We start from the raw sequence: 20,560 nt of genomic DNA, 5'->3' as shown, positions 1-20,560 counted from the left end.
GCTCAAGCAGCCAGGCTCTGGCAGGTGTGGTGGGAGCTGCCAAATCTTCCAGTCCTGCTTTGTGACTTTAGGCTTACCAGTAGTAATCGTAACAACTCTAAAAATAATATTCACCCCTGGATTGTACTGGAGTGTTGAAGTCCCCCATGTGGGCGCCAGCCTGGGTCCGGTAGAGCTCTGCTCCCCACTCCAGGATGCTCACCTTTCGCCTATCCCCATAGCCCTCACCTTCCCTTGCCCATTCGGCACCTGCCCCAGGTGCTGATTTCCTGCCCTGTTGCTCCAGTGCTCTGGCTTCCACCGGCATCTAAGCCACTGGCCCAGTGTGGTCCTTGAAGGTGCAGGTGGGGCAAGAATGAATCTTGAGGGTGCAAATTCTCACTTACTTGAGTTGAACAGCATTTATCTCCCTTTACAAGATGTTTCCCTTTTCCCAGGTCTCGACTTTTGCCTTCATTCTTTTAAAACAGAGTATCATTTTAACAAAAATTCAAAATTCTTGATGTTGTACCCCCTAAGTGAATACTACAAATATCTAATACTCAGCAAGAAGTATTGCTTCTGTTGCTGGATGAGATTATATTTTTTGGGTCCTTGCAAAAATCTTATTTACTATAAGCCACATTAAAAATATGTGTTAAATTAATAATGAAATTGTCATTTTAACAGACTCTACCTAAAAGCATTGGAAAACTAAAGAAGTTGAGCAACTTGAATGCAGACAGAAATAAATTAGTGTCCTTACCAAAAGAGGTATGTGCTTTTAGAGAAATCACATGATAATAATTATGAAGAAATAATAATACATAAAGGATCAAAAATGTCAAATGCTTTGCAAAGATGTTTGTGTTGTTTTTTTAAGGTGTGAACTCTAATCTGTGAGTATAAAGCTGACTGGAGGAATTATGTCAAAGGATGGTCATCAGTAACATTTAGGAGAGTTAGGAAAGGTGAATTGATAGGATTTTAAATGGTAGAAAGAAAGAGATTGACATTTTGGCCTTGACATGCAGCGAATGGTGACACCATTGGCAGAAATGGATAATTTAGGAGTTTGGCAGAGGAAGTGGATGACTTTGGGTTTGATTTTTGAATTTAATGTAAAATTAAGCTCTGCCCCATAAGCAGTTGGAATTGTAAAAATTGATCTTAATGCAACCATATTTCTGGGCAGAGATTTACATTGCGCATTTGGGCATGTTTATGTTTTGGATTGAGAGTGAACAAGCTGTTCACAAAGGCGTACACATAGAGGAAGGTGAATTGGGAGGCTAACGCCAGCTTCCTAGTTTTTTTTTTTTTTTTGGTCAGTGGTCTAAGCATGAGAAAATGAGACGTCACCATCTGTTGTGGAGAGTAGCTAGGTGGACTTAAGGCATTTAAATTCTGACAAGGGAGATGGAAATGCTGGCAGTGAGGAAGAAGCTTATAGTGGGTCAAACAAGGAGGTGTCTAGTGTGCTGCTGAAAAAAGAAGGCATACTTTCTATTGGGCACTAGAAGAGCTTGGTTGGAAAAAGATAATACTGAGCTTGATTTTTATTTTTATTTTTAAATTGGCAATAAGGCCTAAAACCAGCTGTTGGACCCTTCTTCTTTGCTGGGTCCTCATCTTGAAAGGCATGGTATTTCGTTGTATGATGTGATCACTGGCCAGGTGTAGTTTGCTTCATATTTCTGTTTTGACCTTTCTAACATCCATTTTGAAATAATTTCAAAGCTGCCGTCCAACCAGTCAGAACATGAGGGGTTCTTATTTTCCTAGGGCCGTGTCTCAGGGTATCTGAACTTCCTCTTTCCTTTCCTCATCTTGATGTTCTGCCCACAGTGTCCCAGGCTTCTCCCTGGGTAGGGCGGCCAGCATTTCTAAATGGAGACATGAGACGATTTACTATAAACATGATCATATTCAGAAACATCCTTAGTGTGAACACTGGCATCTAAGTAAACTGTTTCTGGCTAAAAGACTTAAGTCTGTTTCTTAGCTAAACTGGGACACAACTAAGAGATTCTACCAATTAGAAAAGTTGTTTTCTAGTTTCTAAGCAACAAACCAAAATACAGAACTGATACTCTAACAATTAAATTTGCTCTTGCTGAATAGCACTTGCACGTCAATAGTGGATTAGACATGTAAACACACATATGGGTGTAGAAAAGATTTCTTTCTTTCTTTTTTAATGCCAGGCACTGTACTAGATGCTTTCAAATATTTGTTGTACTTGTTGAATCCTTACAACAGCTTGTGCAGTGATGATGATTTCCTCATTTTATGGGTGAGGAAAATGAGGCCAATGAGTAGTTTTTCCTACTATGGCTCACATAGCTAGGAGTTGGTAGAACCTGACTCCAAAGATGAATTTCCCAATTAAGACGTGACCATTAGGTAATGCGGGCTCAGCCCAGCCTTTCCATCTGTGTGACCCTGAGGTAAGGCAAGCCCCTGATTTGTTAAGAAAAGGCCAAAGTATCTTCAGTTTGGACACTACAGAAAATTAATACATTTCAGGTGTATTTTCAAGGCAGATTGTGAGGAGAGCACTTTTAGGTTTAATATTAATTCCCAGTAAGTTTCACCACCCATCCCCAGCTTCCCTGACCCTCTGACTTTCTCTTTCACAAGATTACGTTCTAGACGAGAACTTCGGAAATTTACTTTCATAAAACTTTCACTGTCATTTCCACATCAGTCCTCTTTTCACTTTAAAAGACTAAAACACACACATGTTCTAATTAGATGGTTATGTCCAGTCCATGCTATATGTCCACTAAATTTACTAGGACAATTTTTCATGATGTGAAAAGTAAAAATATTGTGAAATATTTCTAACTTTAATCACTTTAGTTATATTTTGTCCATTTTCTGGGAAATTATGATTGGCATCTGGCGTTTTAGAAATAATTCTCTAAGAAATTATGATCGGCATCTGGTGTTTTCTGGCTTCTGGCGTTTTAGAAAGAAATAGTCTGTGCCTTTCCCTTCAGTTCTCTGATAAAGCAGAGAATGTTAGGTTTTTAGGAATTGGATCTTTTCTGGCTCACCTCCTGGTCAGACTCACTCAGCTCCTACAGTAGGAAACATGCTGAGCACATGTCTGCAATTCTCCTGAGGGTGACAGTTTGATGCCCAGCAGAAATGGTTGAGTGCTTGCCTCTGACCATTGGTGCTGAGCGGCCAAACCACTGAGAGCTCCTGACCTCTCATTGCATCACGTTGGTCCAGGCAGCACTGTCACGTCGTGAATCTCTATGCAGGGAGTGTGGTAGGCCCTGTGATTGTGTGTATGCTAGCTCTGCCTCCAAGCTTGATACCATTTGATCAAATCTTGCATTTTCTCCACTGGATTCTTCCAAAAATTTATTGCTTTCTCTGCAACAGTTAAGTTGCATGCATATCTAAACTGAAATGCTGACCGATTCAATTCATATGCCAAAAACCCATAGTTGTATTAATTGCCATTGGTTTGGTGTGCTGTGTAGTTCTTCCCATATTTTGTTCTTTTAAAAAAGTTTTCTTATAGTATTGTGTATTGCCAGGTTAAGGTCACGGCTCCTTAGTCTGTAGCAGCATTTATTTGCATTTTTTTCCCCAAATGATTGAGGGGAAAATATTTGTACTCTGTGGGTCACAATAATGGATTCTGTTTGTGTTTTGTGGTGTTATTTGTAGTAAACATTTGCAAATCAATGAATGTCTTTTGTTTTCTTAATTGTTAGCTGCTTGGAAATTTAGAAAAGTCAGGTAAACTTGTTATCTTGTAAGTATTGTTCAGATCACAGTTGCATCTCTAACTTCCATTTTGCTTCTTAAATGCATGAAGATTCAAATCGGCTGACTGCCTTGTGTGCTGTTCATTGTAAAATACTGGACATTTTCCTCTAAATTCAGTTTTGTTTAGTTTTTTTAAATGACTGCATGGCCTGGAACCTTATTTTGTTATGTGTTGTTTTTCATGTTTGTTCAGATTATTCACTCTCAAAAGAATGCTTTTCTGTGAATTACATTTTAAGTTATTCAGAAATTCTAAAAGGCATCATGTGGCAGCTCATCTGTCTTCACTAAATTGTAAGTTTGTCGGCACAAATCTGTCTCTAATAGAAAGGCTAGATTTGCTTTATTTGCTACACCTGGCATGCCTCTGATTTTTTTAAGTCACTTATTTGTGTCTCATATTTTTCATCCTGTTGCTTAAGTATATATACTTCTGGGAAAAGGAGATTCCTTAAAAACTCATAGTTTTGATGAAGAGAAGAGTTAAGGAACATACTGTGAAGTAGTATGATTGATTCCTGATAGATGGAGTTGGTGGTATATGTGTGAGCATGAGTATGATGAGCAAGAGCCAGACCATAAGGAGTTTCTGGCTAGAAGAAATTGAGCTTATATCGAAGTTTAGAGTCCTTTTTTCTTTTTGTTTCCATTAAGTCCAAATGGAAGTGATGCCAACTAAGCCACACTTACCCAATCAAATGAGACAAGATAGCATTTGCAGATCATTCACCAAAGTTTTTTTTAATCAGGCAGCCTATAAATATTAATTACCCATAAATATTACTATGATACTCAGAAATGGTGATGATATCCACTTTGTGCATAGTTTTCTGCCTTCTTATTATTACAATTTAAAATTCTTTTAGTATAAGTTTCCATTATATTCTAAAATGGATTATTGATTAAAGACATAATATAGAATATAAAAATATGAGGTAAAATATAGTTGACCATTAGATTTCAAGATGGAGAAGGCATTCCTAAACTTGAAATACATCATAAAAAAAATAGTTGATGGATTTGTTGACAGGAAGATTAGATTTCTGATCTTCAAGAAGGTAAGACAGCCTTTACCTTTTTGAAAGGGGGTTGGGAGACATTTAAGCATCTTAAATGAGAGATCTATCTTTACTCTATTAGAATTTCTTTATATCAATGAGGAAAAGATGTACTTACTATAGAAAAGTGGACAAAAACAAAGAAACTTTCACAAAAACCAGCAAGTGATCAACAGAAGAAATAGAAATGGCAACTCATGTGAAACAATTTCAGCCTCATCAGTATTCACACACAAAAAAATTAATAATACCAAATTTTGGCAAGGGTGGAGGGAAGTGTATATTATCATGTAAATATAAATTATTATGACTTTCTGGAAGGGAATATGATAACAATAAAAACTTTAGAAACGTGTATACCCTTTGATTTTGCAATTCCACTTCAAGGAAAACCTTCATGGAGATACACTAAGAATGATGCACAAGAATATTTCTCACATTATGCATAGGAACTGCTCTCATGTTCCAGGCATCATACCAGGTGTGCAAAGGGACAGCTAACGTGACAGGCACAGTGCCAAGGGCTTTTGCGCTTATTCTTATCTAATTATCACCACAGTTCTATGAGGTGTAGGTAAATCATTATCAATGTCCAACAGATTGTGAAACTAAGACTGAGAGAGGTTAAGTAACTTGCTTAGAATCACACAGCAAAGAAGTGGTAGATCTAACTATCATTGTCTAACCTGGGCAGTTTCTTAAATAATCTGTGATACATCCATAGAAGGAAATAACTATGTGGTCAATAAAAGTCCTCTTAGAAACGTTGTTAAAGTGCGTATGTATAATCACAAATGCATGGCAAGTGGTACCAGAAGATTGTACCTCATAGTGTTAATACTAATTATTCTTTTGTGGTAAGATTTGACTTTTTTCCCATTGTGCTTTCCTGTGTGTGTATGTATGGTTTTTATTTTCTAATCAATCAGAGGTACTTTTTTATAATCAGAAAAAAAAGAATTCCATAGCAATTAGTGGATATTTTGATGTCAGTGGCCCCAGAATTCAAAGCCACAAGATTTCAAAAAATATTTATGAAGTAGGGAACATTTGAATATTATTGCCATAGATGATGAGATTCTAAAATTATCCTTCATATTATTTGTATTCAAATTGCATTTTGGCCAGATTTTGCTTATTGTACATTTTTCTTTTTTTGCCAATGGGATGTAAGTTAAATTATGTTACAAATAATATTAGAAAGAATATACTGAAGGAAAGTGAAAGTTCCCTTACACTTAAAGTAAGCATTTAAAAAATGGAATATAAACAAAGATGACTAACAGAGGCTCCCTTTTAGAATCATTGAATTTGTCCAATGATCTCCCCCTAGGGCGAGCTAACCTGCAGGCAATTAATACTTAGTGAAAGTTGACCTGAGCAGAGGTTTGCTCAATAATCTGCAGATCCTATTTTCTTGAGATAGGTTAGATCAGTGCCTAACAGCTAAGGACAGTATCATTTTGAATTAAGAGAGACACAAAATGGCTGGATAAAGATTCTCAGCTATATTCTATAATTCTCAGAGAATCCAAGTCCAACCCCTTAGATTCTGGGAAGGTGCTATTATGTGGTTTAAGGGAGGCTTAAAAATATCAGCTTCCTATATAACTGGTGATAAGTTATTTAAACAGTGACTCTGCTTCCCAGAACTTCTAAGTGATTCAGACATTTTGTCCTGATGACCACTAAGGAACCTGTAAACTCTGCCTCCTGAACCCAAAAGGGAAAGCCAAAATATATACGAACGATGTGTAAAATGCTGAACTCATGTCAGTCTTCACCATTATTAAAACAAAATGTAACTGTGATACATCGTTAAGGAGATGGTTTTTTAAAGACATTCAGGTAAGTTCAGGAAAGAGACTGCCATCATCAGCACAATTCTAAGAACATAGTAGATATTCAGGTGTTGATTGCACTCATCATTTGGATCTGAGGTTTTTACTTCCTGGGGGGAAAAAAAAAGCTACCACATTTATTTGGCAGCAGCAATAGGCCAGTTTCTATGATAGGCACCAAGTTATATATATGTGGTTTCAGTTAATTTAATCCTTATTGTTACTTTTGGTTAAAGTAACATACCCAAACCCTTAAAACATATGACTGAGTCTAAATTCTAGCCCAGGTCTGTATGATCTCAAAGCGTCTGCTCCCTCCATCATACCGCATCTCCCTCTGATGTCTATAAGGAACTATATCTTTTCATTTATGGGTTTGAATGCTTAATAATCTTTTCTAAAAACCAGAGGTTTGTGCCATCCCTTCCTGGCTGATTTGGAAAGAGGGCTGTGTTTGTGTGAATGTTTGCTGGGACAGCATGTGCCTCTGTTGGGTGATTAAGGCATCCCTAGCACACTCTGCAACAACATGTGCTCTTTGTTGGCATTGTTTTTAAAAAAGCCACAGACAATAGAGATCAGGAGGTCACACTGCCTGCTTTGACAACCCAGAGGGCCAAAGAGGCTCTTGTATGCAATTGTTTTTCACCTCTTGACATCTCAAATGGGTGTGAGATTAGAGTGGGAAAGGAAAAAGAAAAACAAAACAATAAACACAGTAGACAGCTCACACACTCCGTTGAAGTTTACACTGTGTCTTCCGAAATGATTACGGGATCTGAACTTGTTCAGAACATTTATTTAGAGTTCCCTCTGACCCACTTTAATTAAGTTAATTAATTTTTGACTACATATGTACACGTGATACAAATTGAAAATGTTTACATTGTATAGCAAGAGGGCCCCAAAACAGATATCTTGCAGGTTGTTGTGGTGGGAGGGCAGAGGGCAGTGGACAGCTTCGTAACAAGATACCCAGAATTACAGTGCAGCCCCAGCTCCATATGCCTTCCAAGAGCTAAGTGTCCCATCTGGTTGATCATATAAATAATATTATCTGCTTTGCTTCCTTGGGTCACACATAAGTCCTGTTTCTTCAAAGCTTGGTCAGGTTCCTGGAGGTGGGAGTGGTCTTCAGCCTCAGCCAAATGCTGACCTGGAAGCCCTGCCTCGGGGCATGTAACCATACCCCTGAACCCCAGCCTCCCTCAGAAGCTCCTTGACCTGGAGTAGGGGTGCAGGAAGGGTGTCCCAGGGCAACCTAGTCATTCTTTCCTATGAATAGATCTTTGTCAGGATTGTCTAAATTTATCAGAGACTACTAATATTGATCGTCAAAAGGATCAGGGTTTTGATTGCTTTTCTTCCATGATATTTCTGGGCAGCTGAGTAGAACTGATGACTCCCTTCCTCAAGGGAGGGAGGATGTGCTCAGCCATAGAAAAATCCAGTTGCACACTTCTTATAGGATGCTATATTGGGGCTACACATTTATAAGACCTAGGAGAGGCTACTCTGGTGATTCATACCGGAACAAAAAAGAGTTTTGTTGTCTTCACTGCTACACACAGAGGCAGATAACTTTTAAGTAGAGGTCTTTCACAAGTAAGTAAACAAAATGTATGAACATATGTAAATGAGAAATTTAGTGGGCAGAGAGGCTGTGTTTGGTGGGTAGAGATAGGATGAATACTATACATGCCAAGCATCCTGAGTGTACATAAACATGTACAAATTAAACAGTAACTCTGTTAAATGATCTTAGGGTTCTTCATGTGGTATTTTGTGCTGTCAGAGAGTTAGACCGTAATAATGAAATAAATGCAGAGAGCATTTTATTATGTGGACCAAAGGGTTTTGTGAAGACTCTGTGGAGGAATAGAGGATGTTTAGCTAATTTTGGATCATTGGTAAGCTTTAAAAAGAAAGGCGTTTCTATTAAAAACAGTGGGATCAAAAATATCGAACGTGTTTAGAGTATAATGTGTAGACCATTTTTGTTGGGATGAAAAATATGTGAATGCAGGGACTAAAGGGGGCAATCTAAAAGCCTTTCTACATATCTGGGTGCTTTCTGCATGACCAGAGACAAATGTTAGTCTATATTTACTTATGTATTTATTTTTCTTTTACATACATTATGGTTAAATATTGTGGTTCAGTACATTATTTTGAAATATTTACATTTTTAAGGGAGGAAATGAAAAGATTCTGTATGAAGGTAATTATGTAGCCATTCACAAATATGCATTCTGCTTTTCAGGATATTATAAACATATATTAAACACATGTATAAATAGAAAAGGGCAGAAGGTATATTCAGATATCATTGACCATTCAAGTCTTGTTCTCTTCCTCAAGTGGGAGGCTCTGCAGTAGTTTTTTTCCATGTGTTGGAGAGACATCAATAGGTTCCTTCATGAGCCTTTTCTAGCAGTTGCCCTTAGTCAGGAGAGTGAATACAAGAAGAATGTAGTACTTTATGGAGTCCTGCAGAATGTTGTGTCTGGGATAGAGCTATTTTTCCACCCTCTTGATTCAGTTTTCCTGACTATAAAAACCACCACCAATTTGTTCAAGAGAATTATTGGATTTTGTGTTTGTGTGCTTATGTTCTTTTTTGAAGACCAGACACATACAAAGCTCAAAGCTCAGTTACCTTTAAATTGCAAAAAAAAAAAAAAAAAAAAAAAGGTAATCAAATTTGGTGTGGATGCCGATGTTGATTTATGTGATTTTGTGAGCAGAACATAGCTGAAGAAATGCATGTATGGGTTTACTCAGTTCACTTTTTGTGAAAATACTGTTGATTTTACATTCATCAAAAAAAGTGAATTAACCACATTAATTTGTGAATGACCAAAAACTATTAAAAGATGTATGGTGGAAATTAATGTACTGTATCATCTGTAAGATATCCCTCTTTTTTGAAAAACAGAATTAAAAGGAACACTGAGAATGCTGATGTTAATATAATGGGGAAGTCTTGAATTATGTGTGCGTCAGTATCACCTCTGGCCTAACTTTTGAAACTAGAATTGTTAAACTTCCATATTACCACATAGTATTTTTCCGGATTGTATAGTTTGGTTAACATATTTCACAGACATAGTTGTGTTAGATATCCGCAGTGGAAAAATGACTCCTCTTAAGAATAAAATTTTTAAACTGTATCATTGATTTTCTTGATTTAATTTAGAAGATGTACGTCTGTCATTTTGCAGAGATTTTTATGAACATACGGGACTGTGTTTTGTATGATTTAAATTAATGATTGTTGGTCATCAGTGAGACCAGTGGGTTATGTAGTATAAGTTTATGCATCCTTTTTATACTGTTTGGTAAACAAGTTACTCTGATCCTATTCCATCTCCCCTAGAAAACTGAAAAACATGCTGTATTTTCTTTCTCACCATAGATCGGAGGGTGCTGCAGCCTCACCGTGTTCTGTTTGCGTGACAATAGACTAACTCGGATACCTGCAGAGGTGTCGCAGGCGACAGAACTTCATGTCCTGGATCTGGCAGGGAACAGGTATGCCTGTTGTGGTTTGCTTTGCTTCAGAGAAACAAATGCACATCTATCCCAATCTTTTCAGTGCATCTTCAAATTTTTACCTTCGCTTCATCTTACAGAATATAATCCCAATTTTTCAAATGCCGTAAACTCCAGGGAGTTCTTCATATGCAGGTAGAGTGCTTAAGCCCTGTGGAGCAGAGAAGGTCAGGGAAAACCTGAGCATGGTGGTTTTCCTTGCCCAGGCAAAGTGTCAGTGGACACTTTTGTAGAAAGGCTTCCCAGAACGACACTACAATGATGTCAGGGAAAGAGCAGTGGCCTGAGAATGGGGAAACTTGGGTTGTGGCTTAGCTCTTCTAAGTAGCTTTTGGAAGTCTTCATGGGCTTCAGAGTTTCCTCACCTGCAAAGTGAGCGCAAATGAGCTTGAACTCAGTTTTTAACTAGGGGATCTTGATATAATCTGCTGGTGACTCTGAACCCCCTGAAAATACAAACACAATTGTGTATTTAGGGAAGTGTTTATAGCTTATGTCGGAATCTCCAAATGATTCATAATCCAAAAAAAGTTCAGAGCTGCCAGGCTAGTATCCCCAAGGCCACAGCATCACCATTTCTCAAGTTGCAGAGCAGAGGTCATGTTGGACTGAAAGCCAGTTTCTAGAGTATGCCTGTTCTTCATCTTTGTGGAATACATTTGTTTCAGTCTTTCTGAGCTATTTTCAGCACCCCAAATGTTAATATGTGCCTTCTCTGTGAACAGAAACAGGCTTTTTTTTTTTTTTTTTTTTTTTTTTTTTTTTTTAAACAGGGACCCTCTTCTCTGGCTCCTTGGCTGTCTTCTTCTTCACTCAAGCTTTGTTGTCTCCAGAATGCCTCCTTTCTGAATCTGCATTTGAGAAATTTCCCCTACCGTGGCAGTCACAGTACCATATGAGAATGGCCCGTTGTCGTGCGGGTAACCCTACTACGCCTGAAGTTGCCTAAAGTTAGATACTCTGGTTTATGTGTCATTGTATCACTTGTCCCATCACAGTGCTTGGCACATAACAGATGCCCGGTAAATATTTTCAATGGAGCGAAAATGTTAATAGTTTTACAGGATGAATAGCAGGACACTGCAGCATGGCTTATATCACAGACTTCCTTGCCAAAAGGAATTAAAAATTGCTTTTGAGTGTGATACGGTTAGAGAGGAGAAAAAGGTTCAGCTGCTTGGGAGATGATCAATGATCTTAAATGGTAAAGGCCAGCAGTCTAAAGAGTGGGCGGCTGTCTCCTGAGTGCTGATTAGCTGGTCATTTTGGTCAGGTACAGGCCACCATTTTTTATTCTTGCTAATGGATTATAGACAGCAGGGCTAAATAAACAGCAGTTCTCAGCTGGAATCTAGAGGTGAGTTATAGCCTCAGGGAGTGCTCACCTTTTAAAAGTTAATGCTTTCAGGACATCTTGATAGATTCTTAAGACCACTAACTGGTTGCTGGAACCCAGCATTAAATTGAGTTGAACCTCAGATTTCTGCTGAACTAAGCAAAGCATGAGCCTTTACAGCTTGAGAAGGATAGTTCTTTTCTGATCTTTCATCTTTAGCAGTAGAAACTCAATGAGTCCACATTCACTGGTGCTTCACACACTAGTGAGCATGAGTTTGCATCATTCATTCTTAAGCAGAAAGATGGCTGTGATGCCAAAAAACTGTTTTTATATGTGTGAAAGCCTCATTTCCCCAGTTCTCAGAAAAAGAGAAAGTTAAATTTTTATTATGCTTGGCCTAGGCTGGAGAAAACCCAATTAAAAAGTTGAGTTACGTAAGTTGAGTTACATATATGTCATTTGAGTCAGTTAAGTGTGTCATTTCGTCCGTGCATATATAGATTCATAACCAAAGTTTAAGCCCATTAAAATATTTAATCACTAGTTATTTAAAGTATCAGTATAGAAACTAATTTTTTTTTATAAAAGGGCTGCCTTGTCAGCCTTTTAGCTTGCAGAAATGTCATACCCTGGGAAATCATGCTAAATACAACAACAGAAGCTTCTCCCTCTTCTTTCAAGTATATGAAAATAACACAAGGCAGCTGAAAGCCTGCACTGTGAGTTTCCAGAAACTTTCTTTTGCAGTTTGGTAGGATAAATTATAGCAAGGATGGCTATAACCGGTCACTTGGAAACTAAATATTAAACCGTCTGTTACGGTAAGGGAAAGGTGTCTTATATTGTCAGTTACTCAGGCACAGAACACAAAATTCCTTAATACTTAGACTCTCTCCCATGGGAATATCCACCAAGTGCGCAAAACTTCCTTTTTGGATCTTCCTTACTTGAAATATTAGTAGTACCAAATATTAGAAACAATGGCTGTTAATTAGAAATTAGGAAATCGTTTATACTTTTGAGTTTTGTACTATGGATGTATGTTTTACCCAATCAGAAGATTTAAATTAAAAAATTTAAAAGATAACAGCATACTGTTATGAAATACTAAGAATTCAAAGAATGTGATATTATTTTTCTGTGCAGTGACACAGAAAGAGACCAAAGATACTGAGTGAAAGGGGAAAATATTCAACAGTAGAGCTCTCATTTTGGTGGTTTTTTTTTTCCTAAAAAAGAAAAAAAAAATCACTTATTTGTGCATTATGCTCAAATATTAATAGTAGTTCTCCTAGATGAGGCTTGAGGCTGCAGGGAGTTTTCATTTTAGATATTATAGTATTATTTAATTTTTTTGCCACTTATGTTCTCAATTTATATATTTTTTAAACATTTTTGAAAACTTTGCTTAAGACTAAAACTTCTAGCAGAAGGTAACAGAAAGATGAAACATCACATTGTAAGATGTATTCAGTCACTGGTTAATACTAATCAATAGGCCATGCTTAGATATTAAATAAATTTGAGAAAGCAGTTGCTGTAGTAGTTCACAGGCATGGAAGGTCACTTGGGGCTGGGCTGGTCATGGATGTAACTGGAGACAAGAGACTGACAGTGTGGTTATTCATTTGCTTTAGTCCTTGTACCACTGGCGTGAATAGTAACCACACATTTTTTATTTCTAGGGGGATGTGGTCCTAAATAGAACACGGAGATGCCTGAGGGCTGTGGTTTCTTGAGTGTTGATTGTATAGTATACAGAAGGTACCAGAATAAACCAGAAATGTATTATTACCTCCTTTGGAAAGGAGGAATATATTTTTTATCTATTTCCTGACTTGCAGCTGGAATGGTTTACCCAAGAGAGACAGAAAAGCATGTGTATGTCTTTTTTTGCCCCCAGGCTGTAGTGAGTTACTGAGAAGACCAGCTAGCCTGCAGAGTCTCTGTGGGCAGACTGTTCAGGGAAGGGGGCATTTTTTTTCTCTTGGACACCACTGGCAATGCTTCTGTCCACAAGACAGTGGGCAGCTCATGTGTGGTGTGGATTCAGTCACAGCAGTCACATTCAAGCTGACGCTTTGATTCTTTGCAGCAAAACTGGTGTTTTAGGCAACTCATTAATATGATGATAAGATTTGTTGTTGTAGAGTCTAGTAATTTATTTGGCTTTTGTCATATGGTTTGTCATCCTTAGAAGCTGTTATTTATTAATATTATTGATGCTCTATGTAGCCTCTTATTTATGCTTTGCTTTAACATTCAGCTGGGAAGCCAGTTATTAGTCTGAGAAGTTACAATGACCATGTTTGAGTATCTGTGTTTTGTGCCAGTTTTCAGGTCTTAATTTTTTTCTCTATGTTCTCATGAGTAAGACAGGTAGAGATGCTGACTGTGTCTTGCCCAATACTTGAAACTTTAAACATTCTAATGGTTAGCTTGATTCCTCTTTTAAAATATATAGGAGAAAAATTTAAAAGAAATTATATTTTTGTTCAATAAAATGAAAGAGTTTAATGTACTTGAAGCTTTAACAGTGTAAAATGTCTATTTTAAAAAAAATTCTGTCAGAGAACCTGGAAAATACATGTTTTTAACTTCCTTACATTTGAATTCATATGTATGCAACATCCTTTGGATAGGAGGCGAAAGAATTTTTGTATAAGCACAAGATAGTTTAGTTCTATCCCTTAACGAACAAATGTCTCAGAGTAAGAGAAAACAGAATTGTGAATCTGCTGTTCCCTTAGGTTCCCTCAGGTGTCCTTCTCTTGGTATGAGCACATGGTGGCACTGGGTGGATTCTAGGATTTAAAAATATGTATTTCTCACACAATATGGCTCTCGTTAGTGAAATATTGTACAATTCATGGTCTTTCCAAGGGCACTCTAACATGTGCAGTTCTCGTGGATGCACTGGCTTAAGAACTTCACTCCCACTTAAGTTACAGCTTCACAGTACTTCCTCAGTATTGCACCCAATACATATTGCATGAGATGGACTAAGCCTTTACTGGACGGATTGTTAAGGAAAAGAAAATATTTTCTCAGATTTGAAACTAACCCAGAAATCTTTTGCAAAATGTGTTGTCACTGTGAACAGTTTGCTAATAATGCATTTGTTGTTAATACTCTCTATGCACTCTTTGATTTTTTAAACTTCTTTTATTAAAGTAATTTAACCTGTTTATGCCTAGCTTTTACTCTGATTAGTTTGTATTTTGGGAATGCAGCTTCTTTCCATATCTTTAGAGAGTTCTAGTTTATTTCCCATAAATTCTGTCAATTCAGATGGTATATGTGTCTGATAATTCACTATTAATCTGTTGGTAAGATGTATAAGAAGATTTCCTGCTAATGTTAACTGGATATAGGTGCACCTATGATTTCTGGCAACAATCTTTACTAAATAGATTCTACTGGTTGCAGCCAGTCTGTGAAATCTTTGTGCAAACATAAATATAAAACTAATTTTTAGTTGTCACATTATAACATTTAAAGTACTTTTATACATACTACCTCATTTGAAACTGAAATAATCTGATGTAGATATTAATTGCCACCTAGGAACCTAAGAGGTAAGAGCCTCTAGAAACTGAGAGATAAAGGTTTAGAATAGAATACCGGAGATAATCTCCCTAGAGAAAACAAATGGAGTCCATGCAAAATGGTATTTAATCTTTATTTTGGCTGCAACTTAAACTCTTTAGCACCCCAGGCATCTCCTTCCTCTTGGCCTGATTCTTCAAGTGCTCCTGATGAAACAGGTGATTTCACAGCTTCACACTAGCCCTGTCAGTGAGGCTCTGGCCATCGGGGGTAGAGAACTCATCCCTCTGGGTCCTTCCAAAATCATCTTGACTTTTTTTTTTTCTCTCTTTACATTGAAACCTAGAATAAGACCCTAAAAATTTGTCCTATAATGTCCCCCCGCCTTTTTTTTTGCCTTATAATCTGGAGGTTCCAACGGGAGAAGTGAGAGGAGAAAAAGGGAAGCACAGGAACCTACTGAAGAGTCCACTTGCAAAGAGTATGTTAAGTGTCTTAACATAACATTGTTTTTGCATTTTGAATCCAATCTCAGGAAGATCCTTTAAATTTTTTTCCTGATTTTATTGATAGGGGTTGATTTGATTACGAAATTTGAGGTTGTGATGTCTCCTTTTTTTAAAAATTAGGTTGTTGCATCTGCCTTTATCCCTGACTGCCTTGAAGTTGAAGGCTCTGTGGCTGTCTGACAACCAGTCCCAGCCTCTGCTTACATTCCAGACAGACACAGACTACACCACAGGAGAGAAGGTTTTAACCTGTGTCTTACTTCCTCAGCTGCCTTCTGAACCTACTTGTCAAGGTGAATTTAATTTAAGGACAGTATTCACAGGGCCATGAGAATGAATAGGACATAATGTCTGTCCATAAGGCCTCTTACTTCCACATCTGATTGTATTATTTCCAGTCTGCACCTAGAGCCAGCTCGGGTGAGGCCACTGTGGGACTCTTCCGGAAAGGTTACCCTACATCCTTGCAGAAGAAGGGCCGCTCTTATGTTTATCATGTCTGAAATTCCATAACCAGCCTTTTGGTTTTGAGTTATAGCTAAGGCTGAAAATATAATACCTCTAAAAGTGGTAACTGAATCTCTTAAAATCCAAACTGATAGTTCAGAAGATTAGTCTTAATACCACTGGCATACCTTTTTTAAGCCAGTGAGTTATTTTGAGTCATTGTATCTTTGCTTTGTAAATTGTGTGGTTAAACAGAATATTCATATTAACATCAAAATGGTAATAAATCCTTTGCTGAAAGCTGGGGTTGGTGGAAGAGAACCAGAGTGCCCTGGGGGAATGGGAGTGCCAGGGGGAGGACTTGGGGAAGACTTTCAGGCCCTAGAGAGAAACATGGTAGAGTGTGTTACTGAGCAAAGTCCAGCATGTGCAGCCACATCACTGTCAGAACAGTTTTGAAGTTGTATAAAATAATTATTTTTAAAGGGGCTCTAAATGATGACATTCTGTGATGAAATATTAAACATTAATTTAGCAGATATTTGATATTTGATATGATCTCAAATACGATTATACATCATTAAAAAAGAAAGGGCCTTTTTCTTGTCCCACGCCTTTTTATTTTTCTTACTGAATTTTGTATTTGTTTGTTTTTTAAAGCCAGACTTGCTCCCCCTTATTTCTGGTGTTCTACCCCTGGTCCTCCGTATAGATTCGGCCTTGTCAGCCTCAAGGTTGACAGCATTTACCAGTCACATGAACTGCATTTCCCTGCTGATGTGGTCTTTGTCACTGCAGAGAATCTGCCTCGCTGCGGCGCACTGGAGAGCTTGGTAAATGATGTCTCTGATGAAGCCTGGAATGAGCGTGCTGTCCACAGAGTCAGTGCAATCCGATTTTTAGAGGATGAGAAGGATGAAGAAGACAACGAGACGGTATGGAAATGGAGATTCTGTGGAAGTTCAGAATTAAGATTGAGAATGGCACCTAATAAGGATATTCTTTATTTTCAATTAGTATCTTCTCTTCTTTGCCTTCAGCATTTAGGAATTTTTTTACAAGACAAAACTAGGTAATTCTAGGTATTCAGTAACCAAAGGTAAATGAGGCAAACAGACCTCTTGGTTTGTTTTTTACTTCTTTCCTTTTTTGAGACAGGGTCTCCCTCTGTTGCCCAGGCTGTAGTGCAGTGGCGTAATCTCAGCTCACTGTAGCCTCAACCACCCGAATTCAAGCCATCCTCCTACCTCAGCCTCTCAAATAGCTGGTACTACAGGCACCTGCCACCACTCCTGGCTGATTTTTGTATTTTTACCATGTTGTCCAGGGTGCCCTGGCCTTTTATTGTGTTGTGCTGCTTTTATGGTGCTTCTTTTCCTTTATTTGTGATAATTTCCTCTCCCATTCCCACTGTTTTCTTAACATGGAGAATCTTTTGTTTTTTATTGTTCCTAGTAAATGCTGTCTCTTCCCTTGTTGACTCCATTGATTCACCATGATTTGACTTAGTGCCAGACCTCTGTGTCTTCTTCATAAAACCAGCTCACCTTAGCATTCTTGTAGAGGGCTTATGATTTTAGTTGGATTACATAACAAGTTTTTGTTCAGAAATTGGAAATTACCAGTCACCCTTACTTTCATCTTGAAAATGTCTCTCAGACATCTGGCATCTCTAGGCGTTGGTGAGAAAGCTTGACATCTTCCTAGCAGTTGACTTTGGCTTCTTAAATTCCTTGTACTAATTGAGATTTTTCATAAGCAGAGCTTAAAGGGAGTACTTGCAACCCCCAAAACAAAGGCGGTTTTTATATTACTGCCTATAGCTTTGTTATTCCAGCTGTCACCAAGTGGGATTTTAGGTATTTACGGTAGTAAAGGGCAATACGCAAATTAGGAGTGACAAAATCACTTCACTGTCAGTGACTCTTTAATGCTTACCTCAAGACTTGTCAGAGCGTGATTATCATCAGTTACTTCCTTGCCTCTTCCAGCGCTTTGTTAACCTAGTTTGCTTCCCCCTAAAGCAAGCTAGGATAGGCCATTTAAAAGATGTGCATGCTGTTTTATGAGCTAAAGATCATGTGACATATTAAATAATATTTTAAAAATTACTCATACCCTGTTACTTAACTTTCAGTCTTTATTAGAAGAATGAGAACTTTCATCCGTAGGTCACAGAGATAGTACACACAACAGCAAAATAAGAAAAGAAATACTTCCTTCTGGCTTTCCTTTTTCTTCAGCTCCCATGCCTCAAGGGTTGAAAGAAGCCAGAATTGCTTTGGGTAATAGTAGAACATTATAGTGACTCTAATTTAGAAATTTTTATTTACTCTGTTATCTTTTTCTTTCTCCACACCCTACAATTATATCCTAAATTTAAAAATGTTATTGCTATTTATGAAGACTTATTTTACAGTAATTTCATATTTTTTAAAGTGTTCTTGTATTCTAAAAGTAATTCTTCTGTTGTAACTAGGTAAGTTATATGGAACACTTTCCCTTTCTATTAACTAGCAGTGAGCAGTTGATAAATCCACATAACTCCAATGAAAGCTTTTCCACCTACTTTAACTCTTAATTTCTAAGAAGGTAACATTTGTATTGGAATGCCAATGCCTTGAAGCTGCATGTTTTGAAAAAGTATTGGAATAAAACCAAAGCACTCACTCCACTGTTTGTTTTTAGAGAACCCTTCTAAGGCGAGCCACCCCACACCCAGGGGAGTTAAAGAACATGAAAAAGACAGTGGAGAATTTACGGAATGACATGAATGCTGCTAAAGGACTGGACTCAAACAAAAACGAGGTCAATCATGCCACTGACCGAGTGACCACTTCTGTGTAGAGTTTCACCTCCAAGTTTTACCTCCTGTGTCTTCCTCTGCTGTCGAGACATTCCTCTCTGCTTCCGAGGAGCCTCACATGCTCCTTGTCCCAACCAGCCCCGGCACGCCATCTTCCCGTGGAGTGTGGGGAAGCTGCTGTCTCCCAGGAAGTGCCTTATTCAACCCGCAGCCAGTCAGCGCACCAGTGGTCTCCCGGCGTGATTTTTTTTTTTTTTTTAAATTTCAGTTGTTTGTAATAAGTAGAATACACTACTGTAAACATCCGACCTTTGTTTTTGTCTTATGTTGGGGTAAGGGAGAGCAGGAAGGGGAATTTTTATCCTCCTCCCTTCCATAAAGTGCTGGGACATTTTGAGCCCAAGTTTCCTTGGACCTACTGATGAGAGATAGTTTTATGTATGGGGAAAAAATGGATACTTTTTAAACCTTTTTTGGCAGCTCAGATGGTGTAAATTTAAAAATTTTGTATAGGTATTTCATAACGAAAATATGTATTTCTTTTTTGTTATTTTATCTTGAAAACGGTACATATTTTAGTATTTGTGCAGAAAAACAAGTCCTAAAGTATTTGTTTTTATTGTCCCATCCACTTGTGCCTTACTGTATCCTGTGTCATGTCCAGTCAGTTGTAAACAATGGCATCTTTCAGCAGTGTGATGAGGATAGGAATGTGGTATTTTAAAGCAGTGTTGCATTTTCATCAGTAATCTACCTGGTGGATTTGTTTTTAACCAAAAAGATGAACTATCAATGATTTGTAATTATATCGGTTGATTTTTTTTTTTAAAGATGAACCAAAGGATTTGACTGCTAATATTTTACTCCTTACACTTTAACTTTTTCTGAATAAGTCTCTCATAATGAGCTCAGTGTCAGACTCCGCCTACTCTGATGGTATGTGCCATTTGTAAAATAAAATAGAGCAGAAGAGTACAAAAAGAGAAAACTGGTTCAGACATTCAGTGGGCATATAAATTATGTACTGCAAAATAATGATTTTTATTCAAGAAAGCTTTAAAAGTTTTATATCCAGCTATACAGCCACAATAAAGCAAAGTAACCTACTATGAAAATAGAGATGTTGCTATCTTTATAAGTGCAATTTAATTTGTAAATAGAGTTTGAATCAAAGTATCACAAAATACTGCTTCAATATTTAATTTTAAATCTCCTAATTTAAGGGATATTGGGGTAAGTTTTGGTGTGTTTCTGTTGATTTCTTTTTTGTATGCTGTGATAAAAGAGAAATGAAAAATGCCAGTCACTGTGTGGTGTCTAGGAAAATTGTTTTTGTTTTTCTTTTTCTCCATGAAATAAATTCATCCCGGACATTGGCCATACAGCTTTTTAAAAATTGTTACTTTGTATGTTCAAGTGATAGCAGGTAGCCAAATTCTTTGACAATGTGCTCTGGTCTATTAAATATCTAAATTACCCATCAGTTATGAGTAACCTCCTGTGGGACTTGCATTTACACAGGGCAAAACCCAGAATTACCTTTCACTCTGGCTTGTAACTTTGCGTTGTGGCTATCTGGCCAATTGTACTTCTTAGAAACCCATTTTCAACCAACCAAATACAATACTTTCTTTTACTTGTATACATTTATTTATTGGGTTCACTTGGCTGTTTAGGCTGTGTGT

General features: G+C 37.5%; 1 protein-coding gene across 1 annotated transcript in view; it reads left to right on the top strand.

Moving 5' to 3' along the window:
* The window catches only part of LRRC1 (leucine rich repeat containing 1), a 130,810-nt gene extending 110,452 nt beyond the window's left edge, over positions 1–20,358 (top strand). The window contains exons 10-14 of the mRNA XM_039467806.2: positions 670–753; positions 10,089–10,204; positions 15,743–15,915; positions 16,868–17,004; positions 18,758–20,358. Coding sequence (XP_039323740.1) covers positions 670–753; positions 10,089–10,204; positions 15,743–15,915; positions 16,868–17,004; positions 18,758–18,916 — 669 coding nt within the window. The 3' untranslated portion in view covers positions 18,917–20,358. The remainder of the gene's footprint in view (positions 1–669; positions 754–10,088; positions 10,205–15,742; positions 15,916–16,867; positions 17,005–18,757) is intronic.
* Positions 20,359–20,560: the final 202 nt, after the last annotated feature.

This window comes from Saimiri boliviensis, chromosome 4 (assembly GCF_048565385.1).
Source record: "Saimiri boliviensis isolate mSaiBol1 chromosome 4, mSaiBol1.pri, whole genome shotgun sequence".
In the NCBI taxonomy this organism is placed as follows: Eukaryota; Metazoa; Chordata; class Mammalia; order Primates; family Cebidae; genus Saimiri; species Saimiri boliviensis.
The sequence above is the reverse complement of the archived record's forward strand: the minus strand, read 5'-3'. Positions and strand labels throughout refer to the sequence as shown.